The following is a 21,200-nucleotide window of genomic DNA, read 5'->3' as shown; positions in this document are numbered from 1 at the left end:
GTGCCTTTTACTGAGGAGAGGCTTCCGTCTGGTCACTCTATCATAAAGGCCTGATTGGTGGAGTGCTGCAGAGATGGTTGTCCTTCTGCAAGGTTCTCCCATCTCCAAAGAGGAACATCAGGTTGTTGGTCACCTCCCTGACCAAGGCCTTTCTCCCCCGATTGCTCAGTTTGGCCGGCTGGCCAGATTTAGGAAGAGTTTTGGTGGTTCCAAACTTCTTCCATTTAAGAACGATGGAGGCCACTGTGTTCTTGGGGACATTCAAGGCTTCAGAAATGTTTTGGTACCCTTCCCCAGATCTGTGCCTTGATACAATCCTATCTCGGAGCTCTACAGACAAATCCTTCGACTTCATGGCTTGGTTTTTGATCTAACATGCACTGTCAACTGTGGGACCTTATATAGGCAGGTGTGTGTCTTAACAAATCAAGTCCAATCAATTTAATTTACCCCAGGTGGACTCCAATCAAGTTGTAGAAACATCTCAAGGATGATCAATAGAAACAGGAAGCACCAGAGCTCAATTTCGAGTCTCATAGCAAAGGGTCTGAATACTTACAGTTGAAGTCGGAAGTTTACATACACATAGGTTGGAGTCATTAAAACTAGTTTTTCAACCACTCCACAAATTTCTTGTTAGCAAACTATAGTTTCGGCAAGTCGGTAAAATCTGTGTTGTGCATGACACAAGTAATTTATCCAACAATTGTTTACAGACAGATTATTTCACTTATAATTCAGTGTATCACAAATCCAGTGGGTCAGAAGTTTACATACACTAAGTTGGCTGTGCCTTTAAACAGCTTGGAAAATTAAAGAAAATGATGTCATGGCTTTAGAAGCTTCTGATAGGCTAATTGACATCATTTGAGTCAATTGGAGGTGTACCTGTAGATGTATTTCAAGGCCTACCTTCAAACTCAGAGCCTCTTTGCTTGACATCATGGGAAAAATCAAAAAGAAATCAGCCAAGACCTCAGAAAACAAATTCTATACCTCCACAAGTCTGGTTCATCCTTGGGAGCAATTTCCAAATGCCTGAAGGTACAACGTTCATCTGTACAAGCAAAAGTATGCAAGTATTAACACCATGGGACCACGCAGGCATCATACCGCTCAGGAAGGAGACACGTTCTGTCTCTTAGAGATGAACATACTTTGGTGCGAATAGTGCAAATCAATCCCAGAACAACAGCAAAGGACCTTGTGAAGATGCCGGAGGAAACTATATCTATATCCACAGTAAAACGAGTCCTATATCGACATAACCTGAACGGCCGCTCACCAAGGAAGAAACCACAGCTCCAAAAGCGCCATAAAAAAGCCAGACTACGGTTCGCAACTGCACATGGGGACAAAGATCGTTATTTCTGGAGAAATGTCCTCTGTTCTGATTAAACAAAAATAGAACTGTTTGGCAATAATGACCATCGTTATGTTTGGAGGAAAACAGGGGAGGCTTGCAAGCCGAAGAACACCATCCCAACCGTGAAGCACGGGGGTGGCAGCATCATGTTGTAGGGGTGCTTTGCTGCATTAGGGACTAGTGCACTTCACAAAATAGATGGCATCATGAGGAAAGAAAATTAGGTGAAATATATTGAAGCAACATCTTAAGACATCAGTCATGAAGTTAAAGCTTGGTCCCAAATGGGCCTTCTAAATGGACAATGACCCCAAGCATACTTCCAAAGTTCTGGCAATATGGCTTAAGGACAACAAAGTCAAGTTATTGAAATGGCCATCACAAAGCCCTGACCTCAATCCCATAGAAAATTTGTGGGCAGAACTGAAAAAGCGTGTGCGAACAAGGAGGACTACAAACCTGACTCAGTTACACCAGCTCTGTCAGGAGGAATGGGTCAAAATTCACCCAACTAATTGTGGGAAGCTTGTGGACGGCTACCCAAAACATTTGACCCAAGTTAAACAATTTAAAGGCAATGCTACCAAATACTAATTGAGTGTATGTAAACTTTTGACCAACTGGGAATGTTATGAAAGAAATAAAAGCTGAAAGAAATCATTCTCTCTACAATTATTCTGACATTTCACATAACTAAAATAAAGTGGTGATCCTAACTGACGTAAAACAGGGATTTTTTTTATATGATTAAATGTCAGGAATAGTGAAAAACTGAGTTTAAATGTATTTGGATAAGGTGTATGTAAACTTCCAACTTCAACTGTACGTAAACAAGCTATTTTGTTTTTTCATTTGTATTACATTTGCAAAAATTCTAAAAACCTGTTTTCGCTTTGTCATTATGGGGTATTATTGTGTGTAGATTGATGAGGGGGGAAAACTATTTATTCAATTTTAGAATAAGGGAGTAACGTAACAAAATGGAAAAAGGAAAGGGGTCTGAATACCGTCTGAATGCACTGGATCTTAAAACTCTTAAGGATCTGGCCCTTTTTAAAATGTTCGTCTAAAATGACATACCCAAATCTAACTGCCTGGAGCTCAGGACCTGATGCAAAGATATGCATATACTTGATACCATTTGAAAGGAAACACTTTGAAGTTTGTGTAAATGTGAAATGAATATAGGAGAATATAACACATTAGATCTGGTAAAAAATAATACAAACAAAAAAACATGTGTTTTCTATGTATTATTTTGTTCCATCATCTTTGAAATGCAAGAGAAAGGCCATAATATCATATTTTTTAGTTTTGGCGCAATTTAGATTTTGTTCCCTAGATGGAAGCAGTGTGTGTGCAAAGTTTCAGATTGATCCAGTGAAGCATTACAATACCGGACAATATTTTGTATCAAGTCTGCCCAAATGTGCCGAATTGGTCAATTGATACATTTTCAAGTACATAACTATAGAGAACATACAAAAACTATATGGTCATAAAAATGTTTTGTTTACACACTACCAGGAATGTCATACATGATGGATCATTAGCATATACACTAACTTCAAACATCTAGAAGGCCGGTTGGGGTGGGTGTGGAGCCAGAGACAGCAAGGCTTCAAACTGTAGAACCCAGTCCCCACATTTGAATATAAAACTGTATTCTTATCAAACAAAACTATGCTACATTTTATCTCTGGGACCTTCATGATGACAAATCAGAGCAAGATTACTGAATGTAAGTACATTATTTACCTTCAGAGGTGAATGTATCAAACCAGTTGCCGAGTTTTTAAGTCTTTTTTTCACTGTGAAAGCTACTGTAAATTGGACAGTGCAGTTAGATTAACAAGAATTTAAGCTTTCTGCCCATATAAGACATGTCTATGTCCTGGAAAGTTCGCTGTTACTTACAACTATCATGCTAATAACATTAGCACACGTTAGCTCACCTGACCCCACTCAAAATCTCTATCTACCTGCTGTCCACTGGATACAGAGTCAATCACTATCACATGTTCTGATGAAGAATGGAATGACTTGGGGGAAAACCTGTGGTTTTCTAACCCTATACTTCTCATTTCTATGTCTGAGCTAGTCTGTGTTTCTGGGCCCACTGAGCCACTCCCTAGGTCCATTACTTTAGTGTGAGCAGCAGAGGCGCCATCATCAGACACTACTACCTCTCTCCACACCTGGTTTAAAGAACCTCTTAGGAGATTGAGGCCCCCGTTCATATCACACTTTGTGTCCAGACTCTGTCTCTCTGCTCTGGGTTCAAATCATGTGTGTTGCTGGGGTCCCTGGTTCACATTCCCTGTTTCTGACTGGAGGAGGACGACATCAGATCCACTGACCTCCATAGCTGTGTTGATGTTGTTGCCTCTGGGCTGGAAGGCAGGGTCTGCTGCCGGTTGGGTGGTTGGCTCTCTGCTGCCCTCCACTGTTCTGTCTGGGTGGCTGATCCTACAGTCCTGGTCATCTGCTTCCCCCTCATCCTTGATGATCAGCAGGTCTGGTTGCCCTTCCTCTGTCTCTGCTGACTGCTGATGGGGTTAAGTGGGAGCGATGAGTGAGTGAGACAGAGCATACACTATCTACTGAATGGAGATATGGGCATGACATGGGATTTAGTGAAATTCATTGTAGTTGTCTTGTTGTTATTGTGTTATAATCAGTGGTGTAGTGGAGGGTAAACTCCCCTTTTTGTATTTTACACATGATTTTACACAAAAATGCATTGAAAGTATAGGGAGTGTTGCTTTAATCACTGTGTACGGCGATCATCGTTTACCATCCATATTTTTTTACCACTACATCACTAGTTATAATGTGCTGACATACACGTCTATTCAGACATAACCTCATCCCCAGGTGGAAGGAAGTGTCTGGTGTCCGAGACTAAAACAGACATAACTCTGTGACAGCATGAAATTGGAACTTACCTCATCATTTGTAGCATCCATATGCTTTGATGGAGAGACATCGTCTTGGTCCACGTCTATGGGCTGTCTGTCTCTTTGAATGCTGCTGTTCCCAAAACTCCTGTTGGAAAGTCTGTTTCTGCTTTGCCAAGTAGGTCCTGGAAATAATGGGGAGGTTAATTTGACCCCATCAATGTTGTTTTACGAAGTACAAAGCAAACATACAGTAATACCTTCATGATGTACACTACTGTTCAAAGGTTTGGGGTCACTCAGAAATGTCTTGTTTTTGAAAGAAAAGCAAATGTTTTGTCTATTAAAATAACATCAAATTGATCAGAAATACAGTGTAGACATTGTTAATGTTGTAAATGAATATTGTAGCTGGAAATGGCAGATTGTTTATGGAATATCTACATAGGTGTACAGAGGCCCATTATCAGCAACCATCACTCCTGTGTTCCAATGGCAAGTTGTGTTAGCTAATCCAAGTTTATGATTTTAAAAGGCTAAATTATCATTAGAAAACCCTTTTGCAATTACAGCTGAAGTCTGAAGTTTACATACACATAGGTTGGAGTCATTAAAACAAATTTTCAACCACTCCACAAATTTCTTGTTTGCAAACTATAGTTTTGGCAAGTTGGTTAGGACATCTACTTTGTGCATGACACAAGTAATTTTTCCAACAATTGTTAACAGACAGATTATTTCACTTATAATTCACTGTATCACAATTCCAGTGGGTCAGAAGTGTACATACACTAAGTTGACTTTGCCTTTAAACAGCTTGGAAAATTTCAGAAAATTATGTCATGGCTTTAGAAGCTACTGATAGGCTAATTGACATCATTTGAGTCAATTGGAGGTGGACCTGTAGATGTATTTCAAGGCATACCTTCAAACTCAGTGCCTCTTTGCTTGACATAATGGGAAAATCAAAATAAATCAGCCAAGACCTCAGAAAAACAATTGTAGACTTCCACAAGTCTGGTTCATCCTTGGGAGCAAATGCCAAATGCCTGAAGGTAGAACGTTCATCTGCACAAGCAATAGTACACAAGTATAAACACCATGGGACCACGCAGCCGTCATACCGCTCAGGAAGGAGACTCATTCTGTCTCCTTGAGATGAACGTTCTTGTCACGGTTTTCTGTATGTGAAGGAGAGTCGGACCAAAATGCGGCGTGTAGATTACGATCCATGTTTATTGACTATAGCAACATGAGTCTAAATACAAACAGTGCAAAATAATAAACGTAATGAAAACCGAAACAGCCTACACTGGTGCAAACTAACACTAAGGACAGGAACAATCACCCACAAACACACAGTGAAACCCAGGCTACCTAAATATGGTTCCCAATCAGAGACAATGACGAACACCTGCCTCTGACTGAGAACCATATCAGGCTGAACATAGAAATAGACAAACAAGACATGAAACATAGAATACCCACTCAGATCACACCCTGACCAATCAAAACATAGAAAATACAAAGTAAACTATGGTCAGGGCGTGACAGTACCCCCCCCCCCAAGGTGCGGACTCCGGCCGCAAAACCTGAACCTATAGGGGAGGGTCTGGGTGGGCATCTGTCCGCGGTGGCGGCTCTGGCACTGGACGTGGCCCCCACTCCATGACAGTTTTAATCCCCCTCCTAAACGTCCCTAAATAGGTTACCCACCACAATGATAACATGGGACAGAGGGACAGCTCGGGACAGAGGTAACTCGGGACAGATGGGTAGCTCAGCACTGAGAAGAAGCCCAGCACTGAGAAGAAGCCCAGGCAGGTAGTAGAAACTACCAGAACCTGGCTGGCTGGCGGTTTCAGCAGATCCTGGTCGACTAGCAGATCTGGAAGAATCTGGTCGACTGGCGGATCTGGGAGAATCTGGTCGACTGGCGGATCTGGGAGAATCTGGTCGACTGGCGGATCTGGAAGAGTCTGGACGACTGGCAGATCTGGAAGAGTCTGGACGATTGGCAGATCTGGAAGAGTCTGGTCGACTGGCAGATCTGGAAGAGTCTGGTCGACCGGCAGATCTGGAAGAGTCTGGTCGACCGGCAGATCTGGAAGAGTCTGGTCGACCGGCAGATCTGGAAGAGTCTGGTCGACCCGCAGATCTGGAAGAGTCTGGTCGACCGGCAGCTCTGGGAGAGTCTGGTCGACCGGCAGATCTGGGAGAGTCTGGTCGACCGGCAGATCTGGGAGAGTCTGGTCGACCGGCAGATCTGGGAGAGTCTGGTCGACCGGCAGATCTGGGAGAGTCTGGTCGACCGGCAGATCTGGGAGAGTCTGGTCGACCGGCAGATCTGGGAGAGTCTGGTCGACCGGCAGATCTGGGAGAGTCTGGTCGACCGGCAGATCTGGGAGAGTCTGGTCGACCGGCAGATCTGGCTGCTCCATGCTGACTGGCTGCTCAATGCTGACTGGCAGCTCTGGCTGCTCCATGCTGACTGGCAGCTCCATGCAGACTGACAGCTCCTTGCAGGCTGGCAGCTCCTTGCAGGCTGGCAGCTCCTTGCAGACTGGCAGCTCTTTGCAGACTGGCAGCTCCTTGCAGACTGGCAGCTCCTTGCAGACTGGCAGCTCCTTGCAGACTGGCAGCTCCTTGCAGACTGGCAGCTCCTTGCAGACTGGCAGCTCTGGCTGCTTCATGTAGACTGACAGCTCTGGCTGCTCCTTGCAAACTGACAGCTCGGGCTGCTTCATGCAGACGGACAGCTCAGGCTGCTCTATGCAGACTGACAGCTCAGGCTGCTTCATGCAGACTGACAGCTCCTTGCAGGCTGGCAGCTCCTTGCAGACTGGCAGCTCCTTGCAGACTGGCAGCTCCTTGCAGACTGGCAGCTCCTTGCAGACTGGCAGCTCCTTGCAGGCTGGCAGCTTTAGCGGCATCCTGCAGACAGGCAGCTCTGGCGGCTCCTTGCAGACTGGCAGCTCCTTGCAGGCTGGCAGCTCCTTGCAGGCTGGCAGCTCCTTGCAGACTGGCAGCTCCTTGCAGACTGGCAGCTCCTTGCAGACTGGCAGCTCCTTGCAGACTGGCAGCTCCTTGCAGACTGGCAGCTCCTTGCAGACTGGCAGCTCATTGCAGACTGGCAGCTCGGGCTGCTTCATGTAGACTGACAGTTCTGGCTGCTCCTTGCAGACGGACAGCTCAGGCTGCTCCATGCAGACTGACAGCTCAGGCTGCTCCATGCAGACTGACAGCTCCTTGCAGACTGGCAGCTCCTTGCAGACTGGCAGCTCATTGCAGACTGGCAGCTCGGGCTGCTTCATGCAGACTGGCAGTTCTGGCTGCGCTGAACAGGCGGGAGACTCCGACAGCGCAGGAGAGGAGAGAGGCTCCGGCTGCGCTGAACAGGCGGGAGATTCCGGCAGCGCAGGAGAGCAGAAAGGCTCTGGCTGCGCTGAACAGGCGGGAGACTCCGGCAGCGCAGGAGAGTAGAAAGGCTCTGGCTGCGCTGAACAGTCGGGAGACTCTGATAGCGCATGAGATGAGAGAGGCTCTGGCTGCGCTGAACAGGCGAGGCGCACTGTAGGCCTGATGCATAGTGCTGGCACAGGACGTGCAAGGCTAGGGATGGGCACAGGAGGCCTGATGCGTGAGACTGGAACCAACTTCACCAGCCGACTAAAACGGACCTCAGGACGAGTATGGAGCGCTAACCCAGGTGCCATCAAATCCCTGACACGTTCCGTCAGGCGAATTCTATGCAAAATGCACCAACACAGCAACTCCCTCATTTCTCTCTCCTCCAATTTCCCCATTAACTCCTTCACAGTCTCTGTTTCACTCACCTCCAACACCGGCTCTGGTTCTGCTCTCCTCCTTGGCTCCTCACGATAAACAGGGAGAGTTGGCTCAGGTCTGGCTCCTGACTCTGCCACACTCTCCCTGAGCCCCCCCCCAATAAATTTTTGGGGCTGACTATGGGGCCTCCGTCCGCGCCGCCTTGCTTGCTTCGCAAACTCCATTCTCCTATATCCTTCCGCGCACTGCTCCATCGAATCCCAGGCGGGCTCCGGCACTCTCCCTGGGTCGGCCGCCCACCTGTCGATCTCCTCCCAAGTCGTATACTCCATACTGCACTCCTCTTTGGGCTGCTCCTGTTGTTTCTTCTCCCGCTGCACCTTTGGGCGGCTACACTCCCCTGGTTTAGCCCAGGGTCCTCTCCCGTCGAGGATTTCCTCCCATGTCCAGAAATCCTTATTGCGCATCTCCTCGCGCTGCTCCTGCCTGTTGACACGCTGCTTGGTCCTTTTGTGGTGGGTGATTCTGTCACGGTTTTCTGTATGTGAAGGAGAGTCGGACCAAAATGCGGCGTGTAGATTACGATCCATGTTTATTGACTATAGCAACATGAGTCTAAATACAAACAGTGCAAAATAATAAACGTAATGAAAACCGAAACAGCCTACACTGGTGCAAACTAACACTAAGGACAGGAACAATCACCCACAAACACACAGTGAAACCCAGGCTACCTAAATATGGTTCCCAATCAGAGACAATGACGAACACCTGCCTCTGACTGAGAACCATATCAGGCTGAACATAGAAATAGACAAACAAGACATGAAACATAGAATACCCACTCAGATCACACCCTGACCAATCAAAACATAGAAAATACAAAGTAAACTATGGTCAGGGCGTGACAGTTCTTTGGTGCGAAAAGTGCAAATCAATCCCAGAACAACAGCAAAGGACCTTGTGAAGATGCTGGAGGAAACAGGTACAAAAGTATCTATATCCACAGTAAAACGAGTCCTATATCGACATAACCTGAAAGGCCGCTCAGCAAGGAAGAAGCCACAGCTCCAAAACCGCCATAAAAAAGCCAGACTCCGGTTTGCAACTGCACATGGGGACAAAGATCATACTTTTTGGAGAAATGTCCTCTGGTCTGATGAAACAAAAATAGAACTGTTTGGCCATAATGACCATCGCTTTGTTTGGAGGAAGAAGGGGGAAGCTTGCAAGCCGGAGAACACCATCCCAACCGTGAAGCACGAGGGTGGCATCATGTTGTGGGGGTGCTTTGCTGCAGGATGGACTGGTGCACTTCACAAAATAGATGGCATCATGAGGAAAGAAAATGATGTGGATATATTGAAGCAACATCTCAAGACATCAGTCATGAAGTTAAAGCTTGGTCGCAGATGGGTCTTCCAAATAGACAATGACCCCAAGTATACTTCCAAAGTTGTGGCAAAATGGCTTAAGGACAACAAAGTCAAGGTATTGGAGTGGCCATCACAAAGCCCTGACCTCAATCCTATAGAACATTTGTGGGCAGAACTGAAAAAGTGTGTGCGAACAAGGAGGCCTACAAACCTGACTCAGTTACACCAGCTCTGTCAGAAGGAATGGGCCAAAATTCACCCAACTTATTGTGGGAAGCTTGTAGAAGGCTACCGGAAACGTTTGACTCAAGTTAAACCATTTAAAGGCAATGCTAGCAAATACTAATTGAGTGTATGTAAACTTCTGGCCCACTGGGAATGTGATGAAATAAATAAAAGCTGAAATAAATCATTGTCTCTAATATTATTCTGACATTTCACATTCTTAAAATAAAGTGGTGTTCCTAACTGACCTAAGACGCCACATTTTTACTAGGATTAAAGCAACAATAAAACTGTAATTCTTTAGACCAGTTGAGTATCTGGAGCATCAGAATTTGTGGGTTCGATTTACAGGCTCAAAATGGCCAGAAACAAAGACATTTCTTCTGAAACATTACCTGACTATTTACATATCAGGGATTACCATTCGGGTATATATTTGAAACCCAACCTATGCTTAATCCACTAAAATATGTCACATTCAATGTAAAAGGTCTTAACAGCCCGATTAAGAGGAAGAGAGTCTATACATAACTTAAGAAATGAAAGGCTGACCTTGTGTTTTTACAAGAAACACATCTTACAGACAGTGAAACTAAAGAGGGAATGGGTATGACAAGTTTTTGAGTCCTCTTTTAACTCCAAAGGAAGAGGAACTGCAATTTTGATAAGTAGACACATCCCCTTCTCCGTCAACAATTAAATGCTTACCTTCTAATAAATATCCTGGGGAGGATGGCTTCCCTCCAGTTCTATAAAGAATTTAAGGAGCTGTTGGTCCCCTACCTTATGGAGGAACTTAAAAAAGTAGGGGAGGACAACTGCTTTCCAGAGTCTCTCTCTCAAAGAGTGATTACAGTAATTCACAAGAAAGGGAAAAACCCGCTAAAGTGCGCCTCCTATAGACCAGTCTCTCCTTAACACAGATTGTAAACTGGTCACCAAGATGCTATCTAGGAGACTGGAGTCATGTCTTCCCCTGTTGGTCAACCCAGATCAGACTGGCTTCAAAATTAATAGATTGTCCTCCAATAATGTCAGAAGGTTCTTTTGATATAATTCACCTTGCTAACAAAAACAAAATCCCTAGTGTTGCAGTGTCCCTCGACGCTGAAAAGGCCTCTGATAGGGTTGAATGGCCATATCTCTTTCGCGTCTTGGAAAAATGTGTTTTAGGTACCGTGTTTGTAAATAGACATTGTAACTACGTAGCTAATAACTGTTGTAATGGGGAACATTATTGTAGCAACACACCTTTGGAGGGAAGGCAATCCCGCGCTGTGTTAGCTAAGTTTTCATGTCATCGGGTGTAGTTCGTAAAGGTTGAAGTGTGTATGTTAGGATGGTAACGCTATAATAATTAAGGTTGAAGTGTGTATGTTAAGATGGTAACGTTATAATAACTAAGGATGAAGTGTGAATGTTAGGATGGTAACGTTATAATAACTAAGGATGAAGTGTGTATGTTAGGATGGTAATGCTATACTAATTAAGGATGTAGTGTGTATGTTAGGATGGTAACGCTATAATAATTAAGGATGAAGTGTGAATTCATGCCAGGAATAATAAGTGTGAAGTTTGATTTCCTCCCTTCTGTAATAAGCAGCCAATGAGGTGTTTTTCCTTTATTCATGTGTTTAATCTGATACTGTTAAAGCTCCGGCTAAACTGTTTATGTATGTCAGCACTTCAGAGTTATACCAAGCTAATAAGTCACTCGTAAGATAAGAAGGTTGTAAGAGTGTGCTTAACTGTATTTTCATTTACTTTATAGTTCTCACGGAAGGTGATAATTCTGACTAAAACTACAGAATAAAGCCACCAGTTAAAATCAAGGAACAGTTGTGCTCGTGGTTACTGGAGGGAGTTACACCCACCTCTTCGCCCTCGCCATCGAATCATTGGCTGAGGCTATTAGAATGTGCCCTGAAATACATGGCTTTGAGGTGGGCCCCCATACCCATAAGTTATCACTCTTTGCGGATGACCTTGTCTTATTTCTAACGAAGCCAGAACATTCCCTCTCTCACTTACAGAACATATTACAGCGTTATAGTTCTTTCTCTGGATATAAGGTCCATTTTGATAAAAGTTAAATCTTACCGTTGTCTGTCTTTGACCATTATACCATCAAGCATCAGTTACCGTTTAGATGGTTGCCTATGGGCTTGACATATTTGGGCATAATGGTGGATGGTAATCTGAACAACCTCTATAAACTCAATCTGGCCAGCTTGTTGCATAAGGTGGAGGGTGACCTGTGTAAATGGATGGACTTGCCTCTCACTCTACTGGGTAGAATCAATGTAATTCAAATGAATGTCCTGCCCAGATTTCTATATTTGTTTCAATCTTTCCCTATCCCTGTGCCCACAGCATTCTTTTTCTCTCTCGACAAGCTGACCAGACGGTTTATCTGTCACGGCAAAACCCCAAGGGTTGGCCTGGATAAACTGACCCTTGATTACGGCCAAGGAGGCTTAAACCTCCCCAATTTCAGAATGTACAATTGGACTGCAGTCTAGATGTCTAGCTCAGAGATTTGACAATGGTCCCTCTCCCTCATGGTTGAACAGTTTGGTAAATGATTTAATTTTTGTTTTAAATGTTCTTAATTGGAAAATGCAATAATAAATTAGATATATTTTTTAAATCAGCAGTTTCCAGCTACAATAGTAATTTACAACATTGACAATGTCTACACTGTATTTCTGATCAATGTTATGTTATTTTAATGGACAAAGTGTGCTTTTCTTTCAAAAACAAGGACATTTCTAAGTGACCCCGAACTTCTGAACGGTAGTGCATGTAATGTGTGTATAGAGCTAGAGGGATCCTAGCTGTGTTGACAGTACAAAGTAAGCATGATACGTCATATATGGAATGTCAATAATACAGCTGGGCCCTAAATGTTTTGACATTACATAAATCATGGAAGTATTATACTTGCTTTAAACTTTGTAAAACACAATTGATGGATGGGGTCAAACTGAAGATTAACGTAATGTAAACTATGTGCACTGTCAAATTCATCATCGTCACCAACCTGTTGTTGTAATCTCTCGATGGTTGTGTCTGTTTAGGAGGCGTATTCCATGGAAGCGATTGTGGACGGACCCCTCTGAAAACTTTGTTCTCTCCGCTCGAAATCTGGTGATCTGAAGTTCCATCAATTTCATTTTCCTCCGGAGAAATTCATTCTCCTTGTGGCTTTGGGACATTTTCAGATGTACAACAGCATAGCCATCGTCAACAACTTTGCAGATTTCGGTTACAGCCGCGTTGGCTAACACCTCCATGATTGAGGCTATCTGCGCCTGGAACTCGACCACGGAACCCGACATTGTCCCCCGACTCTTTTTGCCCCTTTTCAATGTAACAGTATTTGCGTTTTATATATTATGATGATCTACAGTTATCTACCAATCTATTAAAACAAATAATCATAACAGAAATTTAACGTCAATTTGCAGCTAGCTTTGTTTGTAGCTAGCTGGTGAGATGTTTTATTTTATTTCCTCACGTCACAGTAATGTAATCATACGTGGACTGTAGAATTTAAAGTTGAACACCGCCACCTACTGTACAGGAGTGCGGCACAACAATGTTGTACCTACGTAATAAACAACATGTTCTCTGGTGAAAACAATATTTCATTATTTTTTTTAAATAAAGAATTTCACTATTTGGGGTATTTCTAATAGAAATAAACAACAAACGATTTACAACAGTATGACAGACTAGCCTAGATATGAATTTAATCCACATCTTTACAGCCTATTAATCTGATTGTCAATCTACAATATCTTGTCGAAAGAGAAAATGGAAATAAATTGTTAATTGCTGTTCTTTGGTACATCCCTGGAAACGATACAATTTCATAAGAATGTTCAAAATCTTAACTTGTTATAACGTATACATTATCAGTCCACTCTGGACCAAGCATCAAGACAGTTGAACTGAAAACACAACCACTACACACAGAGGGAAGCATTCAATGGGGAAACCAATTAAACTGTTAAAAACACATGGATTCAAGCTTTCATATGAAACCCCCAGTAGTGTGGAGCCCTTACAACTAGGGCCAGGAGTTTTCCCCTGCTCTGGTCATGTGGTGAGGAAAAACTCCTGGCCCTGACCATCATTACACCTGGTGGAGTAGTATGAAGTTGCACTGGAGCTTCCTCTTGCCCGAGCAAGGCGTTAGCTGTTGTGGATGCATTTCGATGAAGTAGTAGAGCCCCTGTTGATATTCGGGAACGGGGCTTGCTTCCCTCTTTGGGGAACCTGGTGGAAAGTAACACTCGGGTGGACAATCTGTTGAAATCGGGCGACTTGGACCTGGATCCTACAGTTCTCCCTTGCTCTGCATTTTGAGTGTCAGGGGGACACTTCTCTGTCTGTCCAGACTCTATTCCCCCTCCCCATCTCCCTCTTCCACAGCAGATTTGGCCTAAAAAAGAGGCGGGGGGAATTAAATTGACGGGCATGAGCTCTACAAAGCTCTCAAACAAACACATCTATTATAACTCGGCTATTATAGTTGTACTGACTTAACTCATTGACACAGAAAATCTGAAATTTCTTTCTCCTCAAAACCTCTCTCTACCGCACCTGCTGTCTCTACTCTCTACCTTTGAATACTTTGCTATGAAAAGCTAACTGACATTTACTGAGGTGCTGACCTGTTGCAACCTCTATAGACACTCTGATTATTATTTGACCCTGCTAGTCATCTATGAATGTTTGAACATCTTTAACAACGATCTGGCCTTCATGACCATGTACTCTATAATCTCCACCGGGCACAGCAAGAGGACTGGCCACCCCTCAGAGCCTGGTTCCTCTCTAGGTTTTTCCTGCCTTCCTAGGGAGTTTTTCCTAGCCACCGTGCTTCTACGTCTGCATTGCGTGCTCGTTGGGGTTTTAGGCTGGGTTTCTATATAGGCACTTTGTGACATCTGCTGATGAAAAAAGGGCTTTATAAGTACATTTGATTGATCGATAATTCCCTGTACTTTTGAAAGGAAAATGACCTTTCCTGCTTGAGGTGAGAACATAGATACCTACCAAAATAAAGGAAACACCAACAAAGTGATTTAATAGGGTGTTGGGCCACAACGAGCCAGAACTGCTTCAATGCACCGTGGCATAGATTCTACAAGTGTCTGGAACTCTATTAGAGGGCTGTGACGCCGATCTTCCACGAGAAATTCCATCATTTTGTGCTTTGTTGATGGTCGTGGAAAACACTTCAAAAAAGTGTTCAATTGGATTGAGATCTGGTGACTAAGACGGTCATGGCATATGGTTGACATCGTTTTCATGCCCATTAAACCATTTAGTGACCACTGATGCCCTATGGATGGGGGAATTGTCATCCTATGGGGCATAGCCTTTGTCGACAAAATAATGGCCTACCCAGCATTTTTATTCATGACCCTAAGCATGATGGGATAATAATTGATGAATTAACTCAGGAACCACACCTGTGTGGAAGCACCTTCTTTCAATATACTTTGTATCCCTAATTTGTTTTCATTATTTTGGTAGTTACCTGTATATTTAGCGTCAATCTATATAGGGTCAATATATATTTAGGGTCAATCAATATAGGAGGGGTATTCAAATCTTACCCTATGAGGTCCGGAGCCTGCTGGTTTTCTGTTCTACCTGATGGCTATATAGGGTCAACCTATATTTATGGTCAATATACTGTATATTTAGGGCCAATCTATATAGTGGCAATATATATTTAGGGTCAATCTATATTTAGGGTCCATATACTGTAAATTTAGGGACAATATGTTTAGGATCAATCTATATTGGGTATATATTCAGAATCAGTCAAAAGTTTGGACAGACCTACTCATTCAATGGATTTTCTTAATTTTTTACTATTTTCTACATTGTAGAATAATAGTGAAGACATAACTATGAAATAACACATATGGAATCATGTAGTAACCAAAAAAGTCTATAAATATATTGTATATTTCAGATTCTTCAAAGTAGCCACTGTTTGCCTTGATGACAGCTTTGCACACTCTTGGCATTCTCTCAACCAGCTTCATGTCACCTGGTATGCATTTCAATTAACAGGCGTGCCTTGTTAAAAGTATATTTGTGGAATTTATTTCCTTCTTAATGCATTTGAGCCAATCAGTTGTGTTGTGACAAGGTAGGGCTGGTATACAGGAGATTGTATTTTACCAAATAGGTCCATATCAAAATAGCAAAGAGAAACAACAGTCCATCATTACTTTAAGGCATGAAGGTCAGTCATTCCGGAACATTTCAAAAACTTTTTTACTTTCTGTGCAGTCGCAAAAACCATCAAGCACTATGATGAAACTGGCTCTCATGATGACCGCCACAGGAAAGGAAGACCCAGAGTTACCTCTGCTGTAGGGGATACATTTATTACATTTTTAACCTTTATTTAACTAGGCAAGTCAGTTTAAGAACAAATTCTTATTTTCAATGACGGCCTAGGAACCGTGGATTAACTGCCTTGTTCAGGGGCAGAACGACAGATTTGTACCTTGTCAGCTCGGGTATTCGATCTTGCAACCTTTCGGTCACCAACACTCTAACCACTAGGCTACCTGCCACCCCATTAAAGTTAGAGTTACCAGCCTCAGAAATTGCAGCCCAAATAAACGCTTCACAGAGTTCAAGTAACAGACACATCTCAACATCAACTGTTCAGAGGAGACTGCATGAATCAGACCCAACTAGCACAATTGGTTCTTTGGAAATTGTAGGAACCTAAGTTTTTGGTTTCCCATTGGTTCTGGAAACAAAGTCATATGTTTCCTGACTGGTAAAGCTTAATGTCTTTTAAATGTTCTAAAAACAGTAGTGAACATTTTGCTTGTTCTGGGAGATTCTAAAAATGTTTTACTGTGGTTCCATGAAAGTTTTACTGGGAGGTTTTATTAACGTTCTGAGAACAGAAATCCTAGTTTTTTTTAAGGTAATTAAATAACGTTCTGAGAATGTTTCAATAAGACTTTCATAACACTGCTGGCTTAGTTTGGGTTAAATGTTTTGAACTCCAAGCACAGATGGGACACATGCAAACACATTTTTTTTTATTTATTATGGCACGGCATCAGTGAGATTCTAAACTATGATCTTCTGTTCTCTATCCATGAAATTAGTTCACTGTGCCACCATGATGGAGCTAACACGCCATGTTCATTTTTTTACTTATACAAAGCCATTAATTTTAGCCTTTTCAAACAGAACCCTTTCAAAAGGAAACAAGCACTTATTAAGATCTGTTGTGGCCAATAAGTGGGAACGGCCAACACATCTGAACACACTTAACCAGATAGAGGATAGAGTTATGCTGATGCTAAGAAAGGAATGCATGTTTTTAAATAACATTCTTAGAACGTTACTAAATGTTTTCTTGTGGTTTTTATGGAACGTTTTAGGAAACCTGTTGGAAACGTTACGCTGAAATTCCCATCTAAGAAACATATGGTTCTCAGAACATTATGTGCTAGCTGTGGTCAATCTATATAGTGTCAATCTACATTCAGGGTCAAACTATACTGAGTCAAGAAGCACCACGGAATTCTTTGAAAAATATGATTTATTGATGGAATTATAGGAATTGACAAACAAACAGCAATAGCCATTGGTCAAATTGGTACATATGGACAGTACAATTTCAGTAGCTGCTATAACTTTAGTCTGAGGCAGCTATATTGAACCATGATCAACCTTAACAGTCAATGTGAGTGATGCTGTTGGCCTTAAAGAAGCCAAGAAAACGTAACAGTCTTTGTAGATAATGTAAATATGAACCACGTTGTATTGTAGACGTATGAGACCAGGGCAAACATCCTGCAGACATACGACTATGTTAGAACCAATGACGTTTGAACTCATGATATTTCTATAACAGCTTTTTTCAATAGGAATCTCTTGTTCAATGTCAGTTATCAATGATGAAGCTTCTGATGTCTTTTCAGATTGCTGGAGTGGGAGAACCTGCGTCCGCAATGTGCACAACTGAAGGGCTTCTCCCCAGTGTGGACGTTTAGGTGCATTTGGAGCTTGGCGCGGGACACAAATCTCTTCTCACACAAGGTGCAGGCGAACGGCCGCTTTCTGGTGTGGATGACAGCGTGCTGCCGCAAGTCACTCTCGTGGACAAACTTCTTATTGCAGCTCGGGCAACCATACGGTCGTTCTACGGTACCAGGTCTAACGTCTGTGGCGAGATTACTCGAGTGGGAGGAAGTTGTGGCGCTCGGTCTAAAATGGCAATCAGGAAGTGAGGTATGAGCTGGTTGTTGAGCTCTTCTTCCTGGTATTTCAGAGTGTCTCTGGAGGCTTGCCAATGAGCACCAACTATCTTTGTTGGCCTCACCTGTGCCAACATGCATGCCTGTATTTATCTCTGAGGGCCGGAAGCCAGGTGAAACCAATTGCGTTGTGTTGTCTCTCATCGAATTGTGGTGATTCATTGGTGTGTTTCTGTTAAACCCTCCCACTCCCTGCTTATTTCCAGTCCCATTGTCCTGTGGTGTAGTAGCTGTACCCACCTGACACCACTCGAAATCTCTATCTACCTGCTGCCCACTGGATACAGAGTCAATCACTATCACATGTTCTGATGAAGAATGGAATGACTTGGGGGAAAACCTGTGGTTTTCTAACCCTATACTTCTCATTTCTGTGGCCGATCTATTCTGTGTTTCTGGGCCCACTGGGCCACTCCCTAGGTCCATTACTTTAGTGTGAGCAGCAGAGGCGCCATCATCCGTCCCTACTACCTCTCTCCACACCTGGTTTAAAGAATCTCTTAGGAGAGTGAGGTCCCCGTCCATATCACACTTTGTGTCCAGACTCAGTCTCTCGGCTTTCGGTTCAAATCCTGTGTGTTGCTGGGGTCCCTGGTTCACATTCCCTGTTTCTGACTGGAGGAGGACGGCGTCAGATCCACTGACCTCCATACCGGTGTTGATGTAGTTGTTGTTGTCTCTGGGGCCACTGGACTGGAAGGCGGTGTCCTCTGTGGTGGCTGCAGCCGGTTGGGTGGTTAGTTCTCTGCTGCCCTCCACTGTTCTAGCTGGGTGGCTGATCCTAGAGTCCTGGTCATCTGCTTCTCCCTCCACCTTGATGATCAGCAGGTCTGGTTCCCCTTCCTCTGTCTCTGCTGACTGCTGATGGGGTTAAGCGGGAGAGATGAGTGAGTGAGACAGAGCATACACTATCTACTGAATGGAGATATGGGCATGACATGGGATTTAGTGAAATTCATAGTAGTTGCCTTGTTGTTATTGTCTTATAATCAGTGGTGTAGTGGAGGGTAAACTCCACCGTCTGTATGTTACACATGCCTTTACAAACTTTTAGTGCAAAAATGCATTGAAAGTATAGGGACTGTTACTTTACTCAATTTAAACATCACTAGTTATAATGTGCTGGTATATATACGCCTATACAGACATAACCTCATCCCCAGGTGGAAGGAAGTGTCTGGTGTCCGAGACTAAAACAGACATAACTCTGTGACAGCATGAAATTGGAACTTACCTCATCACTTGTAGCATCCATATGCTTTGATGGAGAGACATCCTCTTGGTCCACGTCTATGGGCTGTCTGTCTCTTTGAATGCTGCTGTTCCCAAAACTCCTGTTGGAAAGTCTGGCTCTGCTTTGCCAAGTAGGTCCTGGAAATAAAGGGGGTTCATTTGATCCCATCCATCAATGGTGTTTTATAAAGAACAAAACAAGCATAATACGTCCATGACGTGTGTAATGTGTGTATAGAGCTAGAGGGATCCTAGCTGTGTTGACAGTACAATATACACTCAGTGGCTAGTTTACTATGTACACCGCTCCGTTCACGAAAATGGTTCGCTCCTACAGACAGCTAGTCAGGTGGCTGTGACTTGCTGTATAAAGCAGGCAGACAGGCATCGAGGGATTCATTTACTGTTCGACTGAATGTTAGAATGGGCAAAACGACCTAAATGACCTAAGCAACTTTGAGCGTGGTATGATTGTTGGTGCAAGGCGTGTCGGTTCCAGTATCTCATAAGCGGCTGGTCCTGGGCTTTTCGCGCACGACAGTTGTCTAAAGTTTACCGACAATGGTGCGGGAAACAAAAAACATCCAGCTAGCGGCAGTCCTCTGCGTGAAAACAGCTCGTTGATGAGAGGTCGAAGGAGAATGGAAAGAATCGTGCAAGCTAGCAGGTGGGCCACAAACAGGCAAATAATGGCACAGAACGGCATCTCGGGAACGCACAACTCAGCGGTCCTTGTCACGGATAGGTTATTGCAGCAGACGGCCACACCAGGTTCCACTCCTATCAACTAAAAACAAGCAGAAGCGGCTCCAGTGGGCACGCGATCACCAACGCTGGACAATTGAGGAGTGGAAAAGCATTGCCTAATCCAACGATTCCAGGTTCCTGTTGCGTCATTCTGAGGCAAAGGCAGGGTTTGGCGTAAGCAACATGAGGCCATGGCCCATCCTGCCTGGTGTCAACAGTACAGGCTTGTGGCGGTAGTGTAATGGTGTGGGGAATGATTCCTGGCATATGTTAGGTCCCTTGATACTAATTGAGGTACGTTTCCATGCACCAGAGAATTCTGGCTGTTCTGGAGGCAAAGGGGGGTCTGACCCGGTACTAGATGGATGTACCTAATAAACTGGCCACTAACTGTATACATCCTGGATGTATGCATAACGCATATAGGGCTAATGTCAATAATACATCCCTAACTGTATTGACATGCATACATCACAGCCGTATTATGCTTGATTTCTACTTTATGAAACACCATTGATGGATGGGGTCAAACTGAAAATGATCATAATGTATGTGCACACTGTATAATTTTGTATCACCAACCTGTCGTTGCAGTTTCTCGATGGTTGTGTCTGTTTAGGAGGCGTATTCCATGAAAGCGATTGTGGACGGACCCCTCTGAAGACTTTGTTCTCTCTGCTCGAAACCTGGCGACCTGAAGTTCCATCAATTTCATTTTCCTCCGGAGAAATTCGTTCTCCTTGTGGCTTTGAGTCATCTCCAGATGTACAACCGCATAACCATCGTCAACAACTTTGCAGATTTCGGCTACAGCCGCGTTGGCTAGCACCTCCATGATCGAGGCTATCTGCGCCTGGAAATCGGCAACGGAACCCGACATTGTGCCCCGACGCTTTTGGCCCCTTTTCAATGTAACAGTATTTTTGTTTTTCTATATTATGATAATTCACAATTATTTATCTAGCTAGTAAAATTTATACAAGCATATCACAAACTAAACATCGCTAGCTTGCTTTGTTTGTAAGTAGCTGTTGAGATTGTTTTTTTCGTCATCTTCACAGTAATGTAATCATAAACTGGACCGTGCAATTCAATTGAAAGTACAACACCGCCACCTACTGTAGAGGAGTGCTCCACAATGACAACAATGGTTTAGATGTGTAGAACTGCATTCACATAGGATTTACGGTATTTTTACCACTCAAGAACAGCAATTGTTCAGGTATGTAATACGGATTTCACA

General features: G+C 43.5%; 1 protein-coding gene and 1 long non-coding RNA gene across 5 annotated transcripts in view; one reads left to right on the top strand and one right to left on the bottom strand.

The window, feature by feature from the left end:
- LOC110534746 (uncharacterized) overlaps window positions 1–21,035 on the bottom strand; it is a 38,143-nt gene extending 17,108 nt beyond the window's left edge. The window contains exons 1-4 of one of the 4 annotated variants that reach the window (XM_090187876.1): window positions 20,540–21,035; window positions 19,212–19,348; window positions 18,623–18,838; window positions 3,727–3,915 (exon numbers count right to left, since the gene is read on the bottom strand). In XM_090187876.1, coding sequence (XP_090044002.1) covers window positions 3,727–3,915; window positions 18,623–18,838; window positions 19,212–19,348; window positions 20,540–20,837 — 840 coding nt within the window. In that variant the 5' untranslated portion in view covers window positions 20,838–21,035. Of the gene's footprint in view, window positions 1–3,726; window positions 3,916–4,314; window positions 4,452–12,699; window positions 13,202–18,622; window positions 18,839–19,211; window positions 19,349–20,539 lie in introns of those variants that run through there. The other 3 variants (XM_090187875.1, XM_090187873.1, XM_090187872.1) reach the window with 3 other exon arrangements.
- LOC149980200 (uncharacterized) lies at window positions 12,031–13,299 on the top strand. The gene is made up of 2 exons (XR_016483938.1): window positions 12,031–12,233; window positions 12,737–13,299. It is a non-coding gene; the product is annotated as an uncharacterized LOC149980200 (long non-coding RNA).
- Window positions 21,036–21,200: the final 165 nt, after the last annotated feature.

The sequence above is a fragment of the Oncorhynchus mykiss genome, chromosome 10, assembly GCF_057628025.1.
Source record: "Oncorhynchus mykiss isolate SJ-2025 chromosome 10, ASM5762802v1, whole genome shotgun sequence".
In the NCBI taxonomy this organism is placed as follows: Eukaryota; Metazoa; Chordata; class Actinopteri; order Salmoniformes; family Salmonidae; genus Oncorhynchus; species Oncorhynchus mykiss.
This window is presented reverse-complemented; position numbering and strand designations above follow the sequence as displayed.